Below are 26,138 nucleotides of genomic sequence, written 5' to 3'. Positions count from 1 at the left end.
TGCTCAGATTAACACAAGAACGCAGTTTGTTTGCCAAGATGGTCGCTGACCTTCGATAGAAGATAGCATTATAAGAAGATGTTTAAACGAGGTGGCATATTCTTGAGAACAAGGTTACTCAGGTTATTGAAACTTAAAGTTTTATGTTCTTCCCAACGAACAGAGGTAAATCATCCTAACTGGCCAGTGTATGATAGACAAAAGCAAGGATCTGGTAGACACCTGGAAAGTGTAAAGTTGGTGCCTGTCGTTTGTAGGTTAAAGAAAAGACGAAAGATTCGGATACGAAACGATAATTAAATATTAAATGGTTAAGATTTTTTTAGATCCTTCTTAGACATAAGCGATGAATATTTTATTTATTATTTTGTTGAAATACAGTATTGCGTTCGTAGAAGGAAACTAATCTCGATTAATAATGAGGCTACACTTCGGTTACAGTTCTATAATAAAACATAATTGGTTATATTATCCGAGATTCACTTCGGAACAACACAAAAGCAGAAAACTCAGTGTTGTCTGTACGTGACTTCGTGATATAAATAGATTAAAATACCTTCCTGGGATGGCATTTAAGGGTGGTTAAAATTTCTGTATTTTAATATTCTTTCAGCTTACAGAAATAGTCTTCCACGTTGAGTTATTACTAACATGATTTTGGCCAATTAACAGACGTCAGTTTTAGCAGTTCTTACGTAATATGAACGGATAGTTTACCAAAATATTCGTTGGTATTTTAGCCATAATGTACTTACATTTCTTTTCATGCTTATTTCCTTTTCGAGATATGCAAATTCTTCTGTAAGCTGCTGAACACGTTTAATTAATGTACTGATTCTGCTTATGTTGTATCACGAATCTTTCTCGTTTACAAGTGACTTTTGTATAAAGAACAGAACGTTAAGGGTTCCTTTTGAAATTACAGGAACTCCCAACGAAGTAAACCAAATTGAAATGAAAGAGGCGATTTTAAATAGATTGAAATAGGGATATTAAAGAACCATCCTTATTTCATAACCGAGTGCATATGAGAATAAAGTCCTCTGCCTTAGCTTTCACTACTTAAAAGACACGGGCGCTGCCTATGTGTCCGTATAATCGTCTTTTATTGGTACTTCTATAAAGGTTTCACTTGCCTAACACTTTCACTGGCATATTTCGAACCTGTTGGTTCTCATCAGAGAACAGGGAGAAATTCTGAAGAGCAAGTACTCTATTTCAATGCAAAAGCAATCAGATTTGAATTTAAGCAAGTACTATAACAACTGAAATTATTCCCAGGAACACAGTATAATTTTTTTAATTTCCGAGGTGCAGACAGATGAGGTGCTTTTGTGCGATGTTGCATTGGCTTGTGCTGTAAAGCTGAGCAGATCTTGTCTATGCTTTACAACCAACCATTGAAGGTTTTTGCAGTGAAATTTCGTGAAAGTGTTTAAGTAGTAGACAAGTTTTTTTAGGGTTTCTCCCATCCAGAATGAGACCACCAACCTCCTGTAAAAAGAACAGTGCATATTATTGCATTATGTATGACTTAAGAAGACATGTAAATCAATATGTCATCTTCCTAAGTGAGAAGCAACGAACAAATTTTAAAACCAATACGTTATAAATAACTAAAAAAATCAAATATCCATCCTTATCCAAACAAATTAAATTGATATACATACATAAAGCGATATTAATCTGTATTAAATGAGTAAACTGAGATTAAAGATTAAAACATTTTAAATTCTAAGATAAACAATGCGATGCATCTCCATTGGGTTACACTCATTGAAAGTATTATGGCGATGGATATAATGGCGATGGATGTTCATCAAAGATAATTCATTACATGAATTCACCAAGACCAGTACATAATCCGCAAACGTTGTATAAATGAACAGCTTTAATCTGGTTCGCGGTTCAACTGAAATTGGTTTTTTTTTATCACGAACCCCATACTTGAGGGGTCACCGAACCCGTAATACAACAGTGACACGCATGGATAACTGATAAAAGAGTAAGGGAAAGTAGAAAAAACGACATGCCACGAAATTCTCCTAAGAGTTTTAAGCAATGGTCAGCTAACGAAGTGCCCTTATAGAGATTTAATACTTCTACTATTTAGAGCACGCACTCGAGCAACCCCCATCCACTTCATGCTTTCAAACCACTTCTGATTGTTCCTTTTATGCTGTGCTAATTAAGAGAGATCTCTGAGGTCCAGTGAAGGCTCTTCAATGTAGAATGTAAAATAATAACGCTTTACTGAGTTGACATCTCCTTTGGCATTCTATGAAATAGGATACTCGACTCTTGGTCAGAACCGTATCTCTATTTTTGTAGCTTCTAATCCCTTAGGCGGTATCACGCAGTTCAGTATCTGATTACCGAAGTCCTCTCTTAGCATGAATACATCCGCAAGTTAAAGCGCCTTCTTAAATTGCATTTTCATTGAATAGCACGTCAAGTTTAGTCATTCCCGTGTCATTAATACTGTACAAAGGTCTTTCTGATTTAGTGAACAGTGTGACCTAACAGACACGACTAAATACTGTTAAGCTGAGAACCAATAACAAAAAAAAAAAAAACAAATCAAATTGATCAGATTGAACAAATCAAATTATATCTCTCTCTCAGTACCGTCGACAGGGTGTAGCATAGATGCAGCCTGCCTCACGGCGCGGCTTAATAAGCGTGCTCGTTCAGCCCTATTGAGATAGGCGCCGTCGCTACGCTAACAGGAATTGTTAGCGTAAAGAAGTTTTTCCTAGCTTAAACTGGCTTAATGGCCTTTCAAAGGCAATTAATTTGGCTTCTTTGAAACCTAATTAATGCTCTAATATGGTGGTTAATCCTTTCATCCTATTGCAAGATGAAAAACTGTAGTTTCCTTGAGGAAAACCTACGGCTGTAGTATGAGACCGATTAACTCACCTTAAGTTGAATATTCCTGAAGTGTTCTTCGCGACCTACACGGGATTCGAACTCAGGTCTTTTCAACCCAAGGGCATCATCGAAACTGACGGAGCTAAGGAAGTTCACGGGTTAATTTTTCTTTTACGGGAATTCTACTGAAAGTCATGAGTCATCTTAAACTATAGCCATTAATATATGTTGTAAGCATTGTTATTATTTATAAACAGAAACAAAATTTAATATTTTCATTTTTTCCTTAGGGGTGCTGCAGTGTCGCAGTGCTTATGTACAAGCCGCCACTGATTCCTTGGAATTTACAATAATTTCCACGGATTATTTGTTAAGTGTTTTCCATGGATAATTGTCGAAATATACAAAGCCAGACAACGCCATCTAGGTGTTTCACCTTAAATATGATGAGTGCATTGCATTAACAATGTTAAAACACTAAAAATGTTCGATTGCAAGATGCCACTGAAAAAGCAATTGCTTTTAAGCAGATTCTTTCCTCATCTCAGACGTTATGCAGATGAGGGCTTTACAAGATAAAAGTGAAATGAGATATGTTGGCGAATAAAACAAAAAAGGAAATGTGTTTTAGTAAGACTGATGATGGCTAGGTTGCCTCCATTGAAGAATGAAATGGAGCTCAGTAGTTAAAGCATCGGTTTTGAAAAAACTCGATGCCTTAGAATCACTCAGACTGCAAAGCTTAAGAAATAAAAAAGAGGAATTTGATTTCGTATTTTCTAAATAGCTGTGGTTAGCATTTCTGGTTACCGACAGAAGGACATTTATGCACAGAAAGAGCATAAAAAAGTGCAAAAAAAGACAGCTTTTTCTTTTTTCGCGAAATACGAAGAAGCAACCATCCACTATAGCATGCATCGAACTATGAAAATGACTATTAGCTACCCAGTAACGAAAGATTGGAATGCTAGAGCAGAATGTTAGCCGACAAGAATCATATTTTCTGACAATCCTCATAATGCACAAAACAACAACAGACACGTCGACCAAATCAAAAGCCATACATTTCAGATAACTTTATAAGTTTATAAAGTAAAAGAAAAAAAAAGAATAAATTGTTAAATAAAATATAACATCTTCATTTCCGAGATTACTCCAATAACAGCATCAGCATAGACTGACTTTTCTGCCACCTGGTGAATGCAAATCAAAAATTGTTTCCATAGAAGCTTGGGAGACTAATTATTATATGATAACTATTTTTTAAAGACAAACTAAACTGATTTGTTATGATCAAATGCTATAACTAGATTACTTGGTTTGAATTAAAAACTAAAATTATTTTGTAACATTCAGCATTTTAATTGTAAAGATTTTTTCACAACATAATCCAAATCTTCTGCATGTTAAATACGTGCATAAGTTACTTATTTACTTACTTCAAATTCCTATCCTATCCTAATTTACGTTCAAGCGTAGACCTTCCCTTTTTCCCGTGTAGGCATTCGGAACCGAAATCGATTAGTTACTCCGTTTTCTTGAAGGTGGCCTATGTCTGTGTTCAATGGCGGTTTGCTGTTCTGGGGGACGAAAAAAACCAGAGGTTCCGGGTGAAAAAGCTCCCATACCTCAGTATGAGACCGGCTAACTCACCTTAAGTCGAAAGAGACCAGATTAAGGTTCTCACGTCACTGATGGGAATCGAACCCAAGTCTTTCCGACCAAATCGCTTCTTCTATACTGACCGAGCTACGAAGGCCCTTATTTCAAATTACTTATCTCAAAATATCTTTATCTTCAGTTATAATGTTCCCTCTTTGCTCTCTTTTACAGTATTTTTTTTCATCCATCTCTAAACTATTTTAGCCTCCCAAATATTTTTGTGGCCTTCTTTTGAAAATATTCTTTCCCTCGTTAATTTTTGAATAAACCCGGAAGAATATTTTGCCATCATTTTTTATTTTGGCAAATATGAGAATATGTGGGCAAATATGAGAATGGGGAACTGGACAATGAGACTTATTTGTGCCTATGGTCCCACAGAAGGTTCTACTAAGGTAGAAGTGGAGGAATTTTTTGAGGCTTTAGAAAAAGCAACTGACACAATGAAAAAGGAAAAGTTGGTCCTTGTTGGGGATCTAAATAGCAGAGTAGGAAATGATTGTGGGACATACAAAAATATTTTGGGAAAATTTGGAGAAAACAGCAAAGCTAATAATAATGGCAAATATCTGTTGGATTTCTGCTCAAGACATGGACTGGTTATTACTAGCACCATGTTCCAACATAAAAATGTGCACAAATTCACATGGAGAGAAGAGGCCAGGAATAAGAAAAGTCTCATTGACTATGTTATTGTTGATAGTGATGTTTTCTCCCTGGTGCAGGACACCAGAGTGTACAGAGGATTTGAAATTGGAAGTGATCACTATTTAGTCTTGAGCAGGATAAAATTGAATTTCATATTGAAAAGAATAACATGTAAGAAAGTTTTAAAGCGAATAAAAGTTGAGCAGCTCTCAGATGTGAACTGTAGACTAAAATGCAGAAAGATTATTGAAAAGAAAATGAAAGAGTTTGAGAACAGGAATCAAACCTTGGAGATTCAGTGGCAAACTCTGAAGAAAACATTGATTGATTCTGCCAGAGAGGCATGTGGTGAGGTTGTCTTTAAGGATAAAAAAATCAGAACTCCCTGGTGGACACAGGAAGTTAAAGAGGCAGTGAAGGAAAAGAAGAAAGCATATCAAAAGTTCCTGGCAAATAAGTCAGCTTTTACTCTTACAGAATACAGAGATAAATGTAAGAAAGCTAAACAGTGTGTAAAACTAGCTAAACAAAAGTCATGGGAGGACTTTGGCAAGAATATAGAAAATAAATATCAAGAAGGTGGCAAAATATTCTGGAGGTTGTTGAAGAAGCTTAGGAAGAGGAAAGTGTGCTGTAAAAGGAGTTAGAGATGATAAAGGTGAAATGAAAACAGGAGAAAAAGATATCCTTGAAGTATGGAGTAATTACTTTGAAAAACTGCTAAATGAAACAAGCAGTGATGAGAGCACAGTGATAAAAAACACTGACCAGGCATGCAGTCAGGAATACTACATATCCATACTTGAAGTAGAAAAAGCCATCAAAGGCTTGAAATGTGGAAAGGCAGCAGGAGTAGATGATATTCGACCAGAAATGCTGAAGTATGGTGGTATAAAAGTCTTACAGTGGCTGCACTGCATAGTTCAGAATGCCTGGACAGAGGGACGAATTCCCGATGATTGGAGTAGAGCTCTCATAGTACCCATATATAAAAAGGGAAATAAAACTGAATGTGAGAATTACCGAGGTATTTCCCTACTGAGTGTTCCTGGCAAGATCTATGCAACTATACTTGAGAAACGGTTGAGAAGAATTGTGGAAGAAAAGCTTGGTGAAGAACAAGCTGGATTCAGGCCAAATAGAGGCTGTCAGGATCAGATCTTCACTTTACGACAAATAGTCGAGAAAGCATGGGAATATAACAAAGATCTATATTTAATTTTTGTCGATTTGGAAAAGGCATATGGCAAGGTGCCAAGAGAGAAGCTATTAAATGCGCTACAGTTATATGGTGTCAATGGGGCATTATATCAAGCAATACTTAGTCTTTATTTGAGTTGCAAGTCAGCAATTAGAATTGAAGGAAGTACAGGAAGATGGTTAATGTTAAATCTGGTGTGAGACAAGGATGTACATTATCCCCTCTGTTATTCATTATCTATATGGATCACATTATGAAGGAAAGTGGTATTAAACATGATATCAAAATTGTAGATGTTAATGTCAGCTCTTTGCTTTATGCGGATGATGTTATACTTCTAAATAAATCCGCTACAAGTCTGCAAGATTCTCTGACTAAATTGAATAGCTGTTGTAAAAGATATGGTATGAAGGTCAGCAATAAAAAGACAAAGACAATGAAAATAGGCAGAATCGTTGAAAATGTCAACTGTGTTGTGAATGGAGAACCTATGGGACAAGTAAAACATTTCAGCTACTTAGGCACGATTTTTACTGAAGATGGTAAATTAAATATAGAAATAGACAACAGAATCAGCAAAGCTGGTATGGTGGGAAGTCAATTGAATAAATTCATATGGAATAAGAAAGAAATTAGTCGGAACACTAAATTAGCTGTATACAAGACGATGTTCAAACCAGTTTTAACTTATGGATCTGAGAGCTGGGTCAGAAGTAAAACACTTGACCAAAGACTAGAGACCGCAGATATGAGAGTTCTGAGAAAGATTAGAGGCGTGAACAGATGGCATCAATGGCAATATCATATTAAAAATGAGGATATTAGGAAAGAACTTGACATTGTCAGCATCCAGGAATGCGTTAGCAGAGCTAATCTCAGGTTGTATGGTCACCTAAATAGAATGGGAGAGGAAAGATTAGCAAAACAAGTGTTCTCTGCCAGGTTGGCAGCAAAACGACCCAGAGGAAGACCAAGATATAGGTGGATTGATACGGTACAAAGTGCTTTAGACGATAGAAATATAAGATCTGATAATGTTGGAGTCTTGACAAGTAACAGACTGATTTGGAGGAAAACTCTAGATAGGAAGTTAGTAATGATGCAATTTTTTCATGTAGTACTGTCATATCCTGTACACCCCTTGAGGGTACATGGCAGGAAGTTGATGATGATGATGATGATGAATATTTTGCCACCTTCCAGATATTTAATTTCATATTTTTACTAGTCTTTCCATGGCTCTTTTGAGGTAGTTTCGTGGAAGGTGTCCAAGGCGAGAATGTCTTGACATCAAAAACTGAGGCCTAGATTATATTTCATGAATATCTTTGACATTAGTTCTCATATTCCAGCAACATAATGAACTGGATCTGTCAACACAGGTTCAGGCTCTTGAGAGCAGCCTTCTTCTTCTTCATCGTCAACAACTTCTTCATCATAATCTTCTCCTTCATCATCATCTTCTACTTCGTCATCTTCTACTTTGACTTCTTCTTTCTTTCCGGTGTCCTGTTATGGTCTCTTCCCATCTGTTGAAAGGCCGTCTTCTATTACTTCCTATTTGAGGTTGATATCTCTGTATCTCTGGGAGTCTTCCTTCACTGATTCTTTCTCTATGTTGTCTCCCACTCTCTCTCTATATATATCTGAAGAACGATGTAGTATAAAACAGATATCACCTCAAGTCCTTTAAGACGTCGCTATTTTGTAAACTCTAGTCTATCGTATCCAGCTGTTTTTTGCATGAATCTTATTTCACAGCTTATCATTCATTTTCTATCTGCTTGAGTTATGGTCCAGGCTTCTGAACAATGTGTTAGGATAGGTTTTGCTGTTGAGTTTTGGATTCTTCTTCTTCTGGTTTTTCCTGCTTATTAAGTTTGGATTGAATATTTGATTAATACCTAGATCACGTTATTTGGCCTTCCTCCTTATGACTAATCATAAACTAATTTTGCATTGGCCTTTGTCATTGTTATTAAGGCACAAATGACCAATTGTCATGTTTTTCCCGCTTACATCTAGTGAGTGTTCAATACTCACAATCGTATCTAATACTCACCAATCAGGAAAAATTCATTGATATTTCTTCAATTGCTTTCACATCTGAATTTTTTAAAACTGGAGCACTCTTAGAAGTGCCACGTAATAATAATAATAATAATAATAATAATAATAATAATAATAATAATAATAATATATTTATACCTTGCTGCCACAATGAATACCTAATATATTGGCTTGCAGTTATATTTGAAAATTCTTTCTTCATGTGAGGTCTTTAATATTCTGTAAGACGCAAAAACTGTTGAACACGGAAAAATAATAAGCATTTAGTTATTTTCTTCTCGTCATAATAATGCTAAAGAAATTAAATACTTTGCAATTGAAGAACACAAAAGTAATATCAATTTCAAGTTGCATCAACTTCAGCTGTTACTATAGCAACAAGGAGTTAGTAATCGTCGCTCTTTCTTGAGCGCATGCGTGATGTTTAACTGCCAAGGGTGCGCTCTTGGATGATATATATATATTTCATTTAAGTAAGTTTAATTTTCTTACCCACTGTGTCTTCTTAAAAATAAGAACGTGCACTTTTTTGCAAGTTAATATGAAATGTCTTTTTTAAGAAATTTGATAATTTTAGCAGTTTAATTCATATTTTGTTTACGGCTTAAGTCTGTCTTTCTCATGTTTACATGAGAAACTCCATTGAGAATTCATCCCAGGCAAACAATTTCTGTGATTTAAAGGCATTCAATGAATAGAACTTGCGCTGAGGTAAGATGCTGTCGTCGAGATTGCTTAAATATGTAACCATTCACCATTTTCCTTTCTCAAGCACATTGCATAAAGAAGTTCATTTAATGTACCGTTTTAAAACGTGTGAATTACTGATTTTTGCTTTAAGTAAGATCAATCGATCAATAATAGTGTAATATTTATTATTGTAGTATTAATTACAGATTTGATTCATTGTTAAAAAAGGACTGGCTAGATGGGCGAAGCAAGAAAGCTTTTCATATTGCCCGTTATCTGTAGAGGACAGCGAAGGATAGGGTGTTATTGAGCTATATAAAGCTCTGATCATGGCAGGAGGATAACAGCAATAGCCGAGCCTCAGTTAGAACTTCATTGGCTACGGCATTACCATTCATTACCCTCCCAAGATACCCATTTTAGTCGCCTCGTACGACATGCATGGGCTACATTGGGGCTATTCGTATCCCGGCCACCACACGGGAATTAAGTCATTGTTGTAAAATAGCCTTTCACAAACTTAAATTTATCAAATAAACTATTCGGTGTATAAATAAAGATTGAAAACAATTCAGCGAGCTGAAAAATTTTAAGAATATTCAAATCCCTTTATCAGAATTATAAGTGTTCCGTAATATTTTTAGGAGAAAAATAATACTGTTTATTGTTCGGTCTACTTCGTAGAAAGTGAATTAGCACTAATGTAAGAGAAAGTAAAACACCAACAACAAACTCGCTTTTTTTGGGGGGGGGTGGAATTGTTGTCGTTGGATTCACCACATACTGCGATCTCAGATACAGTTTTCAACCTTTGACTTGTGGGTTGTTGACGTTACGATGAAGAATCATTTCATTGTTTATATGGTATACGTTTTACTTTAGTTACTCAAAAATGAATAACTGAAATAAAACGTAAATAAATCTTATGCTTCAATTTTTTTTTAACCTATTTATAAAATCTACTGAACCTTTTATTATTTTTAGGAAGCACTGGCTTAATTGAAATCCAACAAATCGAGCGATGAGAGGTTTCGAACTAGTTTTAAGTTTTGCAGCAACTTTTGTGCAATACTGTCGACCAGGTAAGCCCATGTTTTTTTGATTTCTTAATTCAATTCTGTATTCTTAACCCTAGCTCTTAAAAAAAAACTGTAAAGATCTTCGGCGTCACTACTACAGTTATTATTTCGCCGACAATTGATCTCTGGAATTTTAGTCATGGGGAAAATTAATCGGAAGAAAATTCATCGCGGATACATGTGCATTTTTTTTTTAATTTACGTATAAAGTTATTCATATTCTTTCTTACTACAGGCTCTGTAGATGGAATATTAATTGTTACAGAACTGGGATAGGATTGTGAGGAAGAAAGAGCAACATATTTAAAACTATTTAGGAAGAATCCTTATTATTATTATTATTATTATTTATTATTTATTATGTGATACCTCCAGGGAGTCCAAAGACTCATCGAGGGAGAGTGTGCCAACAGCATCGAATGACTGCTCCCTTCCAACTACTAACCGCGCCCAAACTTGCTTAACTTATCCAACTAATATCGTGGCAATCAATTTTCTAAGATTATGAATAAAAAAATAAAGAAAACAATTTGTAACAGATGGAGGCTGTATTTGTTTTAAGATTCGGATTTTTATGTATTTATAAAATAATTGCATGACAAAAATAATTATCTCGCACCTTCTAATCTATATGACAGTCAAATGCACTTGATAACCATGATTTTTCAACAGGTGGTCTGACTCGTATCCAGAATTTGGTGGACGTATAAATTTGCTGCCGGTTGGGATGTTATCCTGCGCAGGTCGCTGTGGAAAAAATTGCAGCTTAGGTCGAGGGTATCTGAGAGATATTCATTACTAGCATGTGCTGAAATGCGATAAAACTTAAAAAAAAACATTGCAAGACACGATGGTTTATTTATTTGCAGTTATAATCGAGAAATATTGACATCTAAGTTCTCGGTATCTCTCAGATACAATTTACTATCAAATATCACACTTGAATCCGACTTGAATTTTCTAGTGAATAACGCTTTGAGGGAATTTTTTCTGATGATTTTTCCTATGTTCGTCCACCGATTAGAGATCCCTCGACACTTCTGCGCATGTCAGAAAAAGGAGAATCCATTCCGAAAATAGGGTAATCAATCTATCTTCTGGGATGTGTTTGTTTATTATTACAGGTCGGAAAATTTAGTTTTTCTTTTACGGACATTGCTGTTTTTAAAGTGTAACTATTTTGCTTGTGTAACAGTTGGAAAAATGTACGTAGAGTTTTAACAACATTAAAAAAGGTATAGCATAAAACAAAAATTTAACGAAATTTATTTTTAAGAAAGTTTTCTATAAAATAAAAATAATTATACAGAAAAACAGAAATTTTTTCAAATGAACTTAAATATTCTAAACTTACAGTTGAGAGAACTGAGACACTTTAATGTCCTAAACCGATTAATTATTTATGACTTGTTGTGACTCTTTGAACAAACCCATGCAAAAAAAAAGACTGGAAAAAAATACCATTATCAAATCCATTTAATCTTCATAGTCATCTGAATCGGTGTCCGAATCGCCATCACTTTCACTTAAACTGATCACAATAGGTTCGCATAATTCTTCGATAATTCCGTCTCTGTCCCAATACATATTTTCCAATGAGGTGACATGAGAGTAATATTTTCACCAGTTTTGAACTGTAATACTTTCAGTTGCCTGTTCTTAAAGCTTAAAAGTTTCAACATGTCAATATTCCCAGTTACGTTGCGATGGCGAATGAAACTTTTCACTTCTGCCCAAACATACTCAATAGCATTAATATCGCAATGATATGGTGGTAGCCTCAAAGCTAGAAATCCATGCTTTGAGCATCGTGTCGAATTTAAATAGATTAGTTGTGGGCGAGTTTCTTTGGACCAAATTAAGCAATTCAATTTTTCGCATATCTGGGGAATGAGAAATGTTATTTGCAGAGAGCCAATCCATAAGAACTTGCTTCTTATTAGACCAATTTGGAAATTTTTTTAATCGGATAGAGTAACATGAAGCGTTATCAATTATAACAACAGCATTTTAGGAAGGTTTGGAATCAGTTTTTTTTCTGCCCACTTTTCGAAGATCGTAGAATTTATTTGCCCATGGTAATCTCCAATAGTTGAATTGGCTTTGTATAGTAAATTTGAATTCGTAAAAAATTTATCCACCCGCACACAAAATTATTATGCACCGCGAGGCATTTCCGGTTTGTAGCACTCCACATTCTTCTTTAGACTGCCAACATTTTCCATAAGTTAAATTACCCTCAATCCAAGTGTCATTTAGATACACAATCGGTCTTTTCTCCTCCCTGAAACGTCTTATTGCTCTCAAATACTGCGTTCTAGATAAAACAATGTCACTTCGCCCCATGATAAGTTTCCTTTTATTCTGGGACTTTTTAAAACAAAATCCGATTTCATGAAGTATTTTCCTTAAAGTTTCTCTTTTCCAAGGAAAATTAATTTTTTCTTTAAGCACAGGAAAAAATTTCGGAACATTTGCCACTGTTTTCTCGACGAATTTCACGTAAAATTCGTGAATAGCTCTTCTTATAAAGTCTACATCAAAATCATTCAAAGCTACGGTTTCGATGGTTTTCTTTACTCTGGCGCTTTTTTTAGGAGATTTAAATTTTACCTTCACCTTTTGATTCCCTACGAATTCTTTTAACAGTCGACCCCGATACGCTCACAGTTGCACTTGCACGTTTTATGACTAGAGAAAGGGGAACAAGGAGACGATTATTTTTTCGCAGAATGTCAGCACATTATTCAATATTCTTTTGCAAGAGCTAGTGAAACGTTTAACAACATAACTTGTTGACTGTACTGGATCCATCATACAAATTAATAATAAAAAAAAATGCAAAAAAGCGACAACAAAAATCAAGCTAGTACTAGTACAGCGACAGACAAGAAGCACGTGATTTCGCATGTTGGCGACCAATTCGTACATCTTTCATTTCTTTCTCCCCTTCAGCATGAATCGACTATTCTTGGCAAAATGCCAAGGAGAGATCTACAAACGGTGGGCGAACTTATACAATGAATTTTCCCTGCGATGAATTGTCCGTGAACCCATTACTAGGCGTACAGCTAAGTGTGTGCAAAAATTTGCTGGAATTATTTGAAAAGGAAAAAAGAAAGATCTGAAATCTTTTCGTATGAAATTGTTTTATCTTTTGATATTTCTTAAATAATCGCACAAAAAAGTACTAACTTACGTTGAAAAATTAGGGACACGTTCCATAATTTTGCAAAACCGCATAAAAGCGAGGCAGTGAATTAACATAAACCTAAAATCGCACAAAAATGATTATGAAAATTCAGGAAAATAACAATGCCTAAGTTTGTTTTAAAGCTTCATACATTTAATTTTAAGGAAAAGCAACTTTTCCTTAAAATTAAATGAATTCGAATTATCATCGCTATTAGACAATATTCGGCAACGTTTGCGAACTGGTGCGAAATCACTTTCATCACCAGAAGAGATAGTCAGCGCATCAGATCTGTATAATAAAGGCAATGGTTCTTCACAAACAGAATTAGCTTCACCCTCGTTCTGTGCTGATTTTTTTCTTCTGACAATGTAATCAGTGATTAAACTTTGCTATGATGATTTCGCTAATTTTTTATACAGCTCGCGATATCCAAACATACAGTTCTTCGGTTCACGTTGGAATTTAAAGGCGCGTTCAGAATTAGTGTGATTAACATGATCAATTATTAATTAATAATAAAAAATCAGCTAAATTAGCAATTAATTATTAATTAATACATTACAAAATAACCAAGGTGTTTCGTGAAAATTTCAGGATTTGTGAAGTGTTCCGTCGTAGGAAACGTTGTAGGAAACGCTGGATTACCCTATTATCGGAATGGATGCAGAAGTGCCGACTCAAAGTTATGCACTGCATAACTTCGAATCCACATAAAAAAGATCGGCATATATATTACGTTACCCATTGAATGACAAGTTAGTTTTCCAGGTCTCTTTTTAACTAGGTCGTTTAACCCAGTTCTCTATTGGGTTAATATCAAGAGAGATACCTGGCCACTGTAGCAATTGGATGTTGTGTTATTTCAGGAACTCTTTCACTTTTTTTTAACTGTGGCATGGAACGAGAACCTGTTGGAAGATGAGTTATGTGTCTTTCTGGATCTGTGGGACCACCCTTTTCTCCAATATTTTTGTTTATTGGTCAAGTTTCAGCATACCGTCGTCAGGCACAAGTGATCCTGGACTGTCATCTGTAAAACAACCCCAGAACATCTTTTTAGCTAGAAGTTTATCAGCTTGTTGAAGGTGAGTGGGAGCTGTCTTCTCAACCACTGGTTTGCAAACATAGGGTACTCGCTCTCCTTCAACAAAAATTGCTCTCATCTGAGCCTGAGCAATAACCCTCTTCCACTTTTCAGCAGTCCAATCTTCATATATTGTTGCCCACTGGATCCTGTTTTTTTCTGCATATCCTTCTTCAACAATGTTTCTTTTTTGGTCTTTGGGCAATCGTTCCTGCTTCTAACAATCATCGACAGAGTGTAATGTCATAAACATTAATCCCACTATGTGCCAAGTCTCTATTTAAGTCAACAGCGACAATCTTGGATTTATTTTGCTTTTCCTAACCAGTAAACGATCTTAGTAGTAGGGGAGCCACTAGTGACAAGATCAAGATCAAGATAAGATAAGGAATCGTGACGTGTTTGGCTGATGACGTCATTGTGTTCATGGCTTCATGGGTCTGGAATGTTTGGAATTTCCCTGTGGACATATGCGTCACTGGCTTCAGCTCTTGTGTTTTGGTTCGCGTATGGGATTATGGGTGATGGTAGAGATAAGGATTTGTGTTGTGATTGGTGGTGCACTAGTGACAAGATGAAGATCAAGGTAAGATAAGGAATTCGTGACCTGAATGTTTGTTGTTATGAGATGTAGATAAGTGACGTCATTTGTTATTTGTAAATAAATGTCGTCATTTGTTATTTGTAAATAAGTGACATTGTTGTTTGAATGGAAAGGATGATATTAGTGGATAAGAAATCGTGTCGTGATTGGTGGACACGTCTGACAAGATCAAGATCAAGATAAGATAAGGAATCGTGACGTAAATGTTTGTTGTTATGAGATGTAGATAAGTGACCTCATTTGTTAGTTGTAAATAAGTGACGTTATTGTTTTGAATGGAAAGGGAGATATATTAGTGTATAAGTAATCGTGTCGTGATTGGTGGGACACTTCTGGCAAGATTAAGATCAAGATAAGATAAGGAATCGTGATGCGAATGTTTGTTGTTGTTATTGATTTTGGAATTTCGCTGGGGCCCTTGTCTGTCAGAAATATCACGTGATGTTTTTGGTTCGTTTATTGCCTTGTGGGTGATATTTAGAGATAAGAATCGTGACGTTACGTGTTTGGAAATTCACAGTTTCGAAGTTTTCTGAATAATTTAATTATATGCTATGTCACTCAAACATACAGTTTTTTTTTTCTTCTATAGATGGGTGTACTAATTTTCCAATACATTTTGAGGTATTTCTTTCCTGTTAAACAGTGGGATTCTTAGAGTAAGTCGCGATGGCGGCAGTGTAATAAGCTATTCGAGCTTTTCTGAATAATTAATTATATACTTAAAATACCTGTCCTTAAACACACATACACATTAGACATAAAAATCGCTAATGTATCCATGTTGATACTCTAATATATACCCTATGATTATTCTTATGGGAAAAAAAAACTATTCAGTATTAGAATTACGCTTACCAAACAACATGCAAGCAGTTATGTTTTAGTTAAAAAAGTACTTACAGCTTTCCAGATGCCTCTTCTAAATACGAATATTCCAAAATAGTTCAATTTTATATCCACAACACAACACAAACACAAAACCACAAAGAATGAAATTTCTGTAAATACTGTAACCTGAACTAGTTACTTCATCCTTTAGATTACAGACCGTAGATGCTGGGGTTTCGTCATTTGCAATATCCCCCAGCGAGCGGTTTTCTTCAAAGGGATGACATGAGTCACATCTGTAAATTGGGGTATTATTCAAAAGGTAGCATTTCCTCAAGTTTGGATATTTCTCAAATAATTACATATGACTAAGGACTTAGTATCAAGATGTTTGAATAACACATATCCTAAAATTATTCATTCTTCGTTACCGTCGGAATTCATTGGTGTTGTAAATTAATGCTTACATTTAATTTTAATTTAGAGTACTATCCGATTGGTTGTCTGTATTAATTCTTTCCCACTGTTGTCCAACCTTGGTGGGAAAGTGTATGCGGCGTTTTGTTTAGGGTAAGTGTTATTTCCGGTTTTTCGAATTCCGATTGCTGTTAGAGTATGGAATTCAGACAAGTGAATTTTTTTTTTCAATTGATTCGTTATTTTCTGTACTTTACTTTTACAGGTCATATTCTAACAGAATAACTCAGCAGAATTAATAAATATATAAAGTATATGAGAATTTATTTTCCAACACTATATTTCTCATTAAGTCTTACCTTTAAGGTATCTATCTTATCCGGTCGCCTTTTGTTGTACGTAGGAGAGAAATCGTGTGTTTTGTTTCAAACTCTTGGTTTCCGTTGGGAAATTACCAATATAACTATTAATTTTACCTTCGATTCCTTGTGCTCTTAACCTATTTCTGTAAGTAGAACTTATTTGTGAATTATTTTCCCACACTGTTAATTTTCATTCATTAACCTTGTTTGTAGATAATGAACAAATAAGACTTTTAATTCAATGAATCAAAAAAAAAATTCTCTGGTTACTTTGTGGCATGAAATTTCACAAGGGAAAAAAAATGTTATCTTCCTTCTTAAATTTGTATAACACATCTACTACACCCAATTTGTTCATTTAATTTACACAATTTTATTGAACGAAATATTATTTACAAATTGTATTTACTGAATCTAACAATACAGAAAATAAATAAATTGAAAAATACATCAAAGGTTCTTCCATGGTTATGGAATTGCCATCGTATCGTTTTGACAATGTGACTCTCATCTGAAAGTTAATTTTCATTTGGTGTTTGTTTGTTGGGAATTTATTACTGTAGTAGTAAAATTAAGGGTTGCATATTTATATTTTTGAATCCAATATGTATACTTCAGAGAATTATTAAAAGCACAGAATCTTTCGTTATGTTTCCAAAAGCATTTAAAAGTACACATCATGTTTTCAAGTTTTGGGCATGCAATTTCATTAAATCAAGAACAGGCCTCCCCATTAACTTCGTTAATGTTTTTGATTTTTCTCTTCCTTTGGCAAGTAATATATGATATTTGCATGTTGATTCTATCATCCAATCTCTTAGTTTGTCCAAAGCTAGTGAACCAATTTCCCACTTCAGCTGATGATTATATTTTATTAACCAAGAATTCTGTTTTTTAACTCTTTCAGGTAATTCTTTCCAACTACAAGGTGATTTTGTCACTGCATGTCTTACACTAATTCCATCAGAAATACAAATTTCTTTAGGAAATAAATTTGAACTCTTATTCAACAAAAATTTTACATCAATTATCCCAATGATAACTGAAAGTTCGTATTTTTCACCCACTGTCGATTTTTCATAATCGTTTTCCTTCATTCTTCTTCTTCTTCTTCTTAGATTACTTCATATGGCACCACAAATAAATAGTGATTTATTGTTATTTCACTGATTATTAGCTCTGATCGCATACTTTATGGTAACATTCGTTTACAAAATTCTAAACAATTAGAACTTTTCACAAAGAAACTTTCAAAGAATTTGTGGGCTCACCCATTATATTTGCATTACCAAACACAAATCACAAAACAGCAGCTGCAGTGGATGAACGATTACCTTAAGTCCAAAGTCACTCGACTCTCTGGTATTTTCTTATAGTACTGTTTACACTTACCATCCCCTACCCTGACTGTTCCTTCAAAAATGAACATTTTGTGCAGATGACTCAACGACATGTTTTCACATGCTGTTGGATATACTGTTGGTGTGTTTTTATCTTATCGTTTTATCGTTTTTTAAATCCCCCCACCCCCAAAAAAAAACAAAAAAAAAACGTTATCAGTATCAATTGGAGGTGACATCACTAAAAGATATATGCAAACGAAGAGCTCACTCATCTCCCCAAGGCTGAGCAGACATCTTCTGGAGGAGAGGGGATGGTGAGAGACTAGGGTGATGGGGTTAGGTGGGGGAGCATTGCAGGGAAGATATCTGTCACCCTCTGTGATATCACAGAATGAGAGACATATGTTCCCCAGAAATATCCAAACACATAACGACATTGTTGTCATGTTTTGTTTGGCTATGGAATTGTGGGTGGTGTTTTTGAGAGAAGATATCTTGGAATTTTCCCAGAGTGACACACATCCGTCATTGTCGTCATGGTTTATCCAACACCATGTAGAAACATGTCCGTGAATCATCTGCGCAAAAGTTTCATTTTGGAAGGAACGGTCAGGGTTAAAGGTCAGGTAAACAGTACTATAAGGAAAAATAAACGAGTCAAGTGTCTTTGCAGTTACGACAATTCGTTCAACCTGTGAAGTTATTGTATTGTGTTGTGGTGATTGGTATCCAGGAAAGTAAAGTAAAGTAAAGTAAAATAATCGTGAGCCACAAAAGACATTGAAATTTTCTTTCTTCAGAAAAATAGCACGAGACAAAACTTTTCACCTAGCTCTAAAAGGATGGGAACCGATTATTATTTTAGAAGACACGTACATTGTGATGTATTTATCCAGGACCACTTGGGAAAAATTATGCAGGAAGTGGTCTGATATCCTCGGCTACTTGCAAAGAAGAGTTGACTATGAAATGGACCCCGGTGAGTGTTATATTCTGAAATGCCAAGATGGAAAACTAATACTTGATGATACAGGAACTGATGGAAGTAAGGTTTTTTCTATTAGTTGTAAAGAAGCCAAGAGATTTTCACCAAAAATGTACGACATTGATAATCATTTACTATTTTTGGAAACTGAATTACCATCTGTTCGTATAATGGGAAAAATTATCGCCCAACATTTAATTCATCAATGGTAAAATTAGACTTTCAAGATTTTATCCAATTCGATAAAGATTCTTTATTTTGGGACATTTACAAACATTTTACAAAAACTGTTTGTGTATATTTGCTGACAAAAGAATACACAGAATGTTTAATGAGGCATGGTGTCATTTCCAGACTGACACAATATCAAACGTATGGAAGTGTGGTTACCATGGTATCTGATTTAAAAATTCTTTTGCGTGACCAGCTATTTTGATGTAATGTAACCAAGAAACAGTGAGTAACAAAAATTTTATTCATTGAACTCTTTGCAAAATGTTAAGAGTCTAAACTAAATATTGTGAAATATTTTTAGGTAATTACATGTTTCGAATTTTTCTCAGTGAATATGCTTGTAAATAGTATTTCAGCAAAATAAAATGTGCATTTGTAAACTTAAATGAACAAAGATGTATGTTTTTGTTGTTGTGTTTTCCACAGTGAATTTTTACTCAGTTATTCTGATTAGATCTTGATATTTAAATCCACAACTTTATATCTTAATGCAATTCTGTTTAATTATTTTAAAAAAATCACAACTGTGAAATTAATGCCAGGACAGGGGGAAAAGTGTTGAAAACGAATATCCATGTTTTGATTATTTTAGAAATTGTCTAATGCTACCTATTGACATTATTTGAGTTATCTGAAAACAAATCGTTCACATAATCGAAAATCCGAACTGTTAGAATTTGGTTATTTTTACAGAGAGCGAGAGAGAGAGAGAGAGAGAGAGAGAGAGAGAGAGAGAAAGAGAGAAGCACCTAATTAAACCAACAAAACGTGACTTTAACACTTCTTTAAAGTTTGACACAGAGAAAATGTTTGTACTCTACAGATAACACATATACAAATTTTAACTTTCCCTACACAAAGTAAGATAAAAACACACCAACAGTATATCCAACAGCATGTGAAAACATGTTGTTGAGTCATCTGCACAAAAGGTTCATTTTTGAAGGAACGGTCAGGGTAGGGGATGGTAAGTGTAAACAGTACTATAAGAAAATACCAGAGAGTCGAGTGACTTTGGACTTAAGGTAATCGTTCATCCACTGCAGCTGCTGTTTTGTGATTTGTGTTTGGTAATGCAAAAATAATGGGTGAGCCCACAAATTCTTTGAAAATTTCTTTGTGAAAAGTTCTAATTGTTTAGAATTTTGTAAACGAATGTTACCATAAAGTATATGATCAGAGCTAATAATCAGTGAAATAACAATAAATAACTATTTATTTGTGGTGCCATATGAAGTAATCTAAGAAGAAGAAGAAGAAGAATGAAGGAAAACGATTATGAAAAATCGACAGTTGGTGAAAAATACGAACTTTCAGTTATCATTGGGATAATTGATGTACAATTTTTGTTGAATAAGAGTTCAAATTTATTTCCTAAAGAAATTTGTATTTCTGATGGAATTAGTGTAAGATATGCAGTGACAAAATCACCTTGTAGTTGGAAAGAATTACCTGAAAGAGTTAAAAAACAGAATTCTTGGTTAATAAAATATAACCATCAGCTGAAGTGGGAAATTGGTTCACTAGCTTTGGACAAACTAAGAAATTGGATGATAGAATCAACATGCAAATATCATATATTACTTGCCAAAGGAAGAGAAAAATCAAAAACATTAACGAAGTTAATAGGGAGGCCTGTTCTTGATTTAAATGAAATTGGATGCCCAAAACGTGAAAACATAATGTCAAAAGTAAAGACAATGCTGATTTGTTTCTACGATATCAAGGGCATTATCCACAAAGAATTCGCTCTGCCTGGCCAAACGATCAGTGGTGAGTTTTATCTCGAAGTTTTGAAACGATTGATTGCGAGAATTCGTCGCGTACGGCATGAATATCGTGTAGACCTCCCGTTCGTCAAAACAAACTATCACGTTTGGCACTATAATTGGCACCAGCTTCTAATGAAAAATATCATAAACAGTTGACACAATACTAATGCCGCTTTTGACAACAAAATGATACAACATAAAAGATAATAAATTAGTCATTTATGCAAAAAAAATCCAGAGTAGCCGAAAACCAGTTACTTAGATTTTCGTTTCATGTATAGTTTTTGATAATAATTTTCACTATCTGTTTGTACAGAATGCGGACTTCAACAAGAGCAACTAGACGATCTGTTTCAAGGAAATGGATCATCTGATTCGGCAAGTGAGTATAACTGTTCTCCTCATTTATCAATCACGATAAAATAGGCTGCACACACACACACACACACACACACACACACACACACACACACACACACACACACACACACACACACACACACACACACACACACACACACACACACACACACACACACACACACACACACACACACACACACACACACACACACACACACACACACACAGCAGAAAAGAAGAATCAGTTGTGGAGAGAGAGAGAGAGAGAGAGAGAGAGAGAGAGAGAAGCTCTGTTATTAAGGATCTATAAAATTCCACATTGGATTTTTTTATTATGAGGTATCCAATATTTTGTTGTTGTTGTTGTTGTTGCTGTTCTTACCTCTCAGCATCTTCATGTTGGGTATCCATTAACCTTTCTCTTAAGTCACAGCATCTCTGGTTCTTGATTCCATGAACTAAGCCGAATAAATATCCATGAAGCCTGAGACTATCCCCTGAATTTTTATGCCGTCTTGAAGTTATTTGCTTCGACTTTCTTTTCCTAAATTGCACGTACAAAGAATGTGTCTTCCCACCAATTCCTTAAACACGCAATTCTGTAAATCCCTTTGACTAGCTGAGGTGACCCTTGATTTCCTAATTAACTTTTTTTTCTTGTTCTTTCCATGTTACTTGTTACTTGGTGAAACCCGTTTTGCTTGCAAAAACGAATAACCTCTCGGACACCTGTTTTGGACCACACTCCCACGGTAGCCGCATCGTACAAATGGAATTAGCTGTGAGGTAACAGTAAAGCCACACTGCAATGGCGATCTTTTATTAGAAGTTATTAGGGGGTCTATATATCCAATGTTTTACTTCATTCCCTTTCACCATCATTAAGAAAATAAAATGTATTTCGTTACCTTTCCAAAACCATTCATAATTACTATATGTAAGTAATCCAAATCAATAGATGACGCTCATTTAATTCCTATAAAGCTTTGACGATAATTTCATCCACTTAAGACATTTGAGATTAAGTACATTCGTGCTAAGTTATACAACTTTCTTATCGGATATTCGCGGGTTCAACGATATCTACTAACACAATACAGTAAACTTCGTTAAAAGTCTTGACAAATGATCTTTACGGACAGAGTCGAATTTCGATAACATAATATAAAGGGAATCGAGAATCTTTAGTTTTTCTTAATCGATTTCCTCTTTTTTTTTTAAACAGCTAACGAAACTTTGCTTCCGTCAATGAGATTCATTGTTGGTGGAACTGATGCTGAAACCGGTAGTTGGCCATGGATGGTAAGTACTATTTTAAACAGCAAAACTAATTCCTTAAATCAATGGTCTCTCTCTCTCTCATGCATTGTGCCACGAATTATATCAATCAGTATCATAATCCAATCTAACAGTGCATTTAAATGAACAAACTGTCAAAATAAAGTAGACTTTTTAGCAATTAATTACAAAACCGTCGAGAAAAAGGATTCTCGTGTGATCTGTTCGACTATGCACTGCGCTATAATCAATTTATATAAGCAGTTCCTATTTTAATGATTTAATTATTATTAAACATTGCGATTTTTAAGCAACTTATAAGATGATTTTAAATGTTCAGGCTGCACTCTACATCGTCGGATCCGAAGGAAATGATTTTCTCTGTGGTGGGTCTCTCATTACTAGCAGATATGTCTTGACTGCTGCCCACTGCTTTGACCCTATCCCTCTTAGGTAAGTAAAATTACAAATTTTCTACTTTCACACTGAAAACTAATACAAGTGATGTAGCCGATAGCCCAATCGGCTAAATCTTTGCTGACTTCACGATGAAACAGTAATTTGCGTTAAGCTTCTTTCTTGTTGTAGGATTTACCCTGAATACAATGGGACTAAAGGAATCTATCGCCTTCGGAATAACCCCCGTGTCGTTATCTATTTAGGATCGCATGAAACCGATGATGGAATCTTGCACCAGTTGCGAAATGTGGTGATTCATACGAACTATTCCATGTTGCTCATGTACAACGATATCGCGTTGGTGGAACTAGCAGAAGAAGCCACTCTCAGTCAAAAGGTGTTTCCCATTTGCTTTCCTTCAGCATCCATGATGGAACCATTGAGCAATGGAACGAAAGTCATTGCCATAGGATGGGGAAGAACCAAATTTCGTAAGTTTCACAGAAAATTTCTCTTTCTCTTTCTCTCCCTGACGCGCCTCTTTTATATTATTGTCTAACTGGATTTTTCCAATTAGGTGGACGTACCAGCGAGACACTTCAGCAGGTAGAAATCCCCATTGTGTCGAATGATTTGTGCAGTAAGGCCTATATTGACATAGACAACGAGACTTATCCATATGGCATTATCGATGCTTTATTATGCGCTGGAGAAATGGCTGGAGGAAAGAGTACATGCAATGTAAGAAAGTTCTAGTTCTTTTATTATAACGTAAGAAAATACTAAAGGCAGTTTCGTAATAATATTGGAACAAACTTTGATCGGAAAAAAGGGCTTTAATTTCCTTTTAAAAATCATAGGATTTCTACAGCTTATTAGTTATAAGCCGTGTTATCAGATGATTGTTTCTCTGATGATTCTTTATACATCGGAAATTTGTTTTTTTACCTCCCACAAAAAAGATAAACTGATGAAAAAAAAACACAAAAAAGTTTTCAGACAAAAAATCGTAAATTAAATCTTAAGAAATAAGTAAATATGCCATTTTAATTGAAATAATAAAATAAGTGATTACTGAAAATTATAATCCCGATATTGAAATTAATTTAATTTTCTAATTTTATAATTAGTATGCTACTGATATTATTCAACTCCTACTACAAAACTTGTAAATTTTGTAAATTTAAAACGTAAATACTAATAACAGCCTTTTTTTATTTTAGGGTGATTCCGGGGGTCCTTTAATGTATAAAGAGAATAATATCTGGTATTTGGTTGGTATTGTTGTGTCTGGCTATAAATGTGCTGAACCAGGTTATCCCGCGTTTTTCACTCGGGTTTCTTCCTATCTGGACTGGATTAACAGCTACATGAAACAAATCAAGGCCTAAGACTTCTGCTCATTGATGAAAAGGAAGATGTTAGCTCGTGAAGACTGAGTTCATATCCGCTGGTATTTCCTCATTTATCAACTTTCCTTTCAGGAGACTCACTCTTGTAACAGGAAGAAATAATAACAAGCAGAATAACTTGATTTCTCCACTATGCGATTTTATTCAGGAGAAATCTGGAGAGAGCGCCCTGAGTGCAGTTTGTGTTATTAATTTCGGATTATTGTTACTGTAAAACATAAGAATTAACCGCGTACTGGAAATCCTCTTTGTGACAATAAATATTGGTCTAAACGTCTTTATTATTACTTATTCCTCTATTCACTTAATTCACAATCACACTGGACAAACACATATAATAACATCATAAAATCGTTCATTAGCCTATATGTCCAATTATAGCCTTATCCAAAGTACTAGATATCGTCGTAAAAAGTAAGATATCCCTAAAAGTGTTTTCAGGAGTTGTTATATGAGGTATTAAATCTCGAAGACTAACCCCTTCTCTGCTTTTCGTTAATTGTCTTGTGGAATTGTTTGGTATTATTGCTCCAATAACAATTGGAGCAATACCAAGAGAACTTTAATGATAATTCGTACATCGGCTGTTCCAAATTCGTTGAACTTCCTTCTCCCGATTCTTATACTTGGACAGTTTTTCACGTATTCTTTCATCTAGTCTACTATCCTCTGGTATTGCCACATGAATAACATTAGACACGTTTTTATTGGCATATTATGCTCCAGATATTCGACTGGTGTAATTTTAATGTCCCATAATATCTTCGCTTTTTCCTTTTCAGTAACCTTTTCAACTGTGTATTCCCAAGAGGTTTTCCAAGATAGTAAATCATAATTTCTACAAAATCTCCAGTGTACAGATTTTGCTACCTGACCATGCCTTTATTTATACTCTCTATAAGCAATCTTTGCTACAAGAACTAATTAGATGGTCCACAATCTATTTTTTATCCCTGCATAACTGTAAGATTTTAGGGATAGACAACGTATGCTAGAATATTAATTAAAAACTTTAATTAATACGAGTACTTCCTATACTTGGTTGATGTTACATAACCATCTTCAGGGATCAAAAACAATGATATGTGCACACAGGTGCTAACACTGAGCAAATATGGCTGAAGAAAACAACTGAAGCTAGTCCTAGAGTTCTAAAGGTGCCAACAACAGCCAACAGAACCCAATTTAGTGGGCTAAATTGGGTTCTGTTGGCTGTTGGGACGATGTTTGTAGAATGCAAGCTTCTCATATTTGGGGCAGTCTCATGCATCCAAATTTGTGGAGGTTTGGGGGAGTTTTTTAGAGCTGAGGCTGATTACAGGAGTAATCTCTTATATTTATACTGGCTGTGGTGTAGTAAAGTGGCTTCCTTTCAGCGTATTTTGTGGTGGATGTCCAAAGCATGGTCACCAAGTCCTGAATGGCTGTATTAGTGGAACCAGATATAGTCCTTATATTCAGATATCCTGATATTAGCTGTCCTGCCTGTTTGGTAATGGTCTGCTTTACTTGAGACTTAAGAAATAAATGTCTTCTCATTGTTAGTACCAGGATAAATTGGGAAAAAAAAAATCCTACTGACCACGCCCAAGATCGGCTAACTTGGCTAAGGCTGAGAAAGATCCTTCAGCTCC

General features: G+C 35.0%; 1 protein-coding gene across 1 annotated transcript; it reads left to right on the top strand.

The window, feature by feature from the left end:
* The first annotated feature begins 10,166 nt into the window (after positions 1–10,166).
* LOC150098367 (venom protease-like) lies at positions 10,167–24,483 on the top strand. Its single transcript, XM_090405172.1, has 7 exons — positions 10,167–10,227; positions 21,369–21,434; positions 22,641–22,717; positions 23,034–23,146; positions 23,282–23,583; positions 23,670–23,833; positions 24,316–24,483. Exons 1-7 carry the CDS (start codon positions 10,167–10,169, stop codon positions 24,481–24,483), a joined length of 951 nt encoding a protein of 316 aa, XP_090261298.1.
* Positions 24,484–26,138: the final 1,655 nt, after the last annotated feature.

Source organism: Typopeltis vanoorti, chromosome 15 (assembly GCF_054136105.1).
Source record: "Typopeltis vanoorti isolate ZY-2024b chromosome 15, IOZ_Tvanoo_1.0, whole genome shotgun sequence".
Lineage (NCBI taxonomy): Eukaryota > Metazoa > Arthropoda > Arachnida > Uropygi > Thelyphonidae > Typopeltis > Typopeltis vanoorti.
Note: the sequence above shows the minus strand (reverse complement) of the source record. Positions and strands in the feature narration are given on the sequence as shown.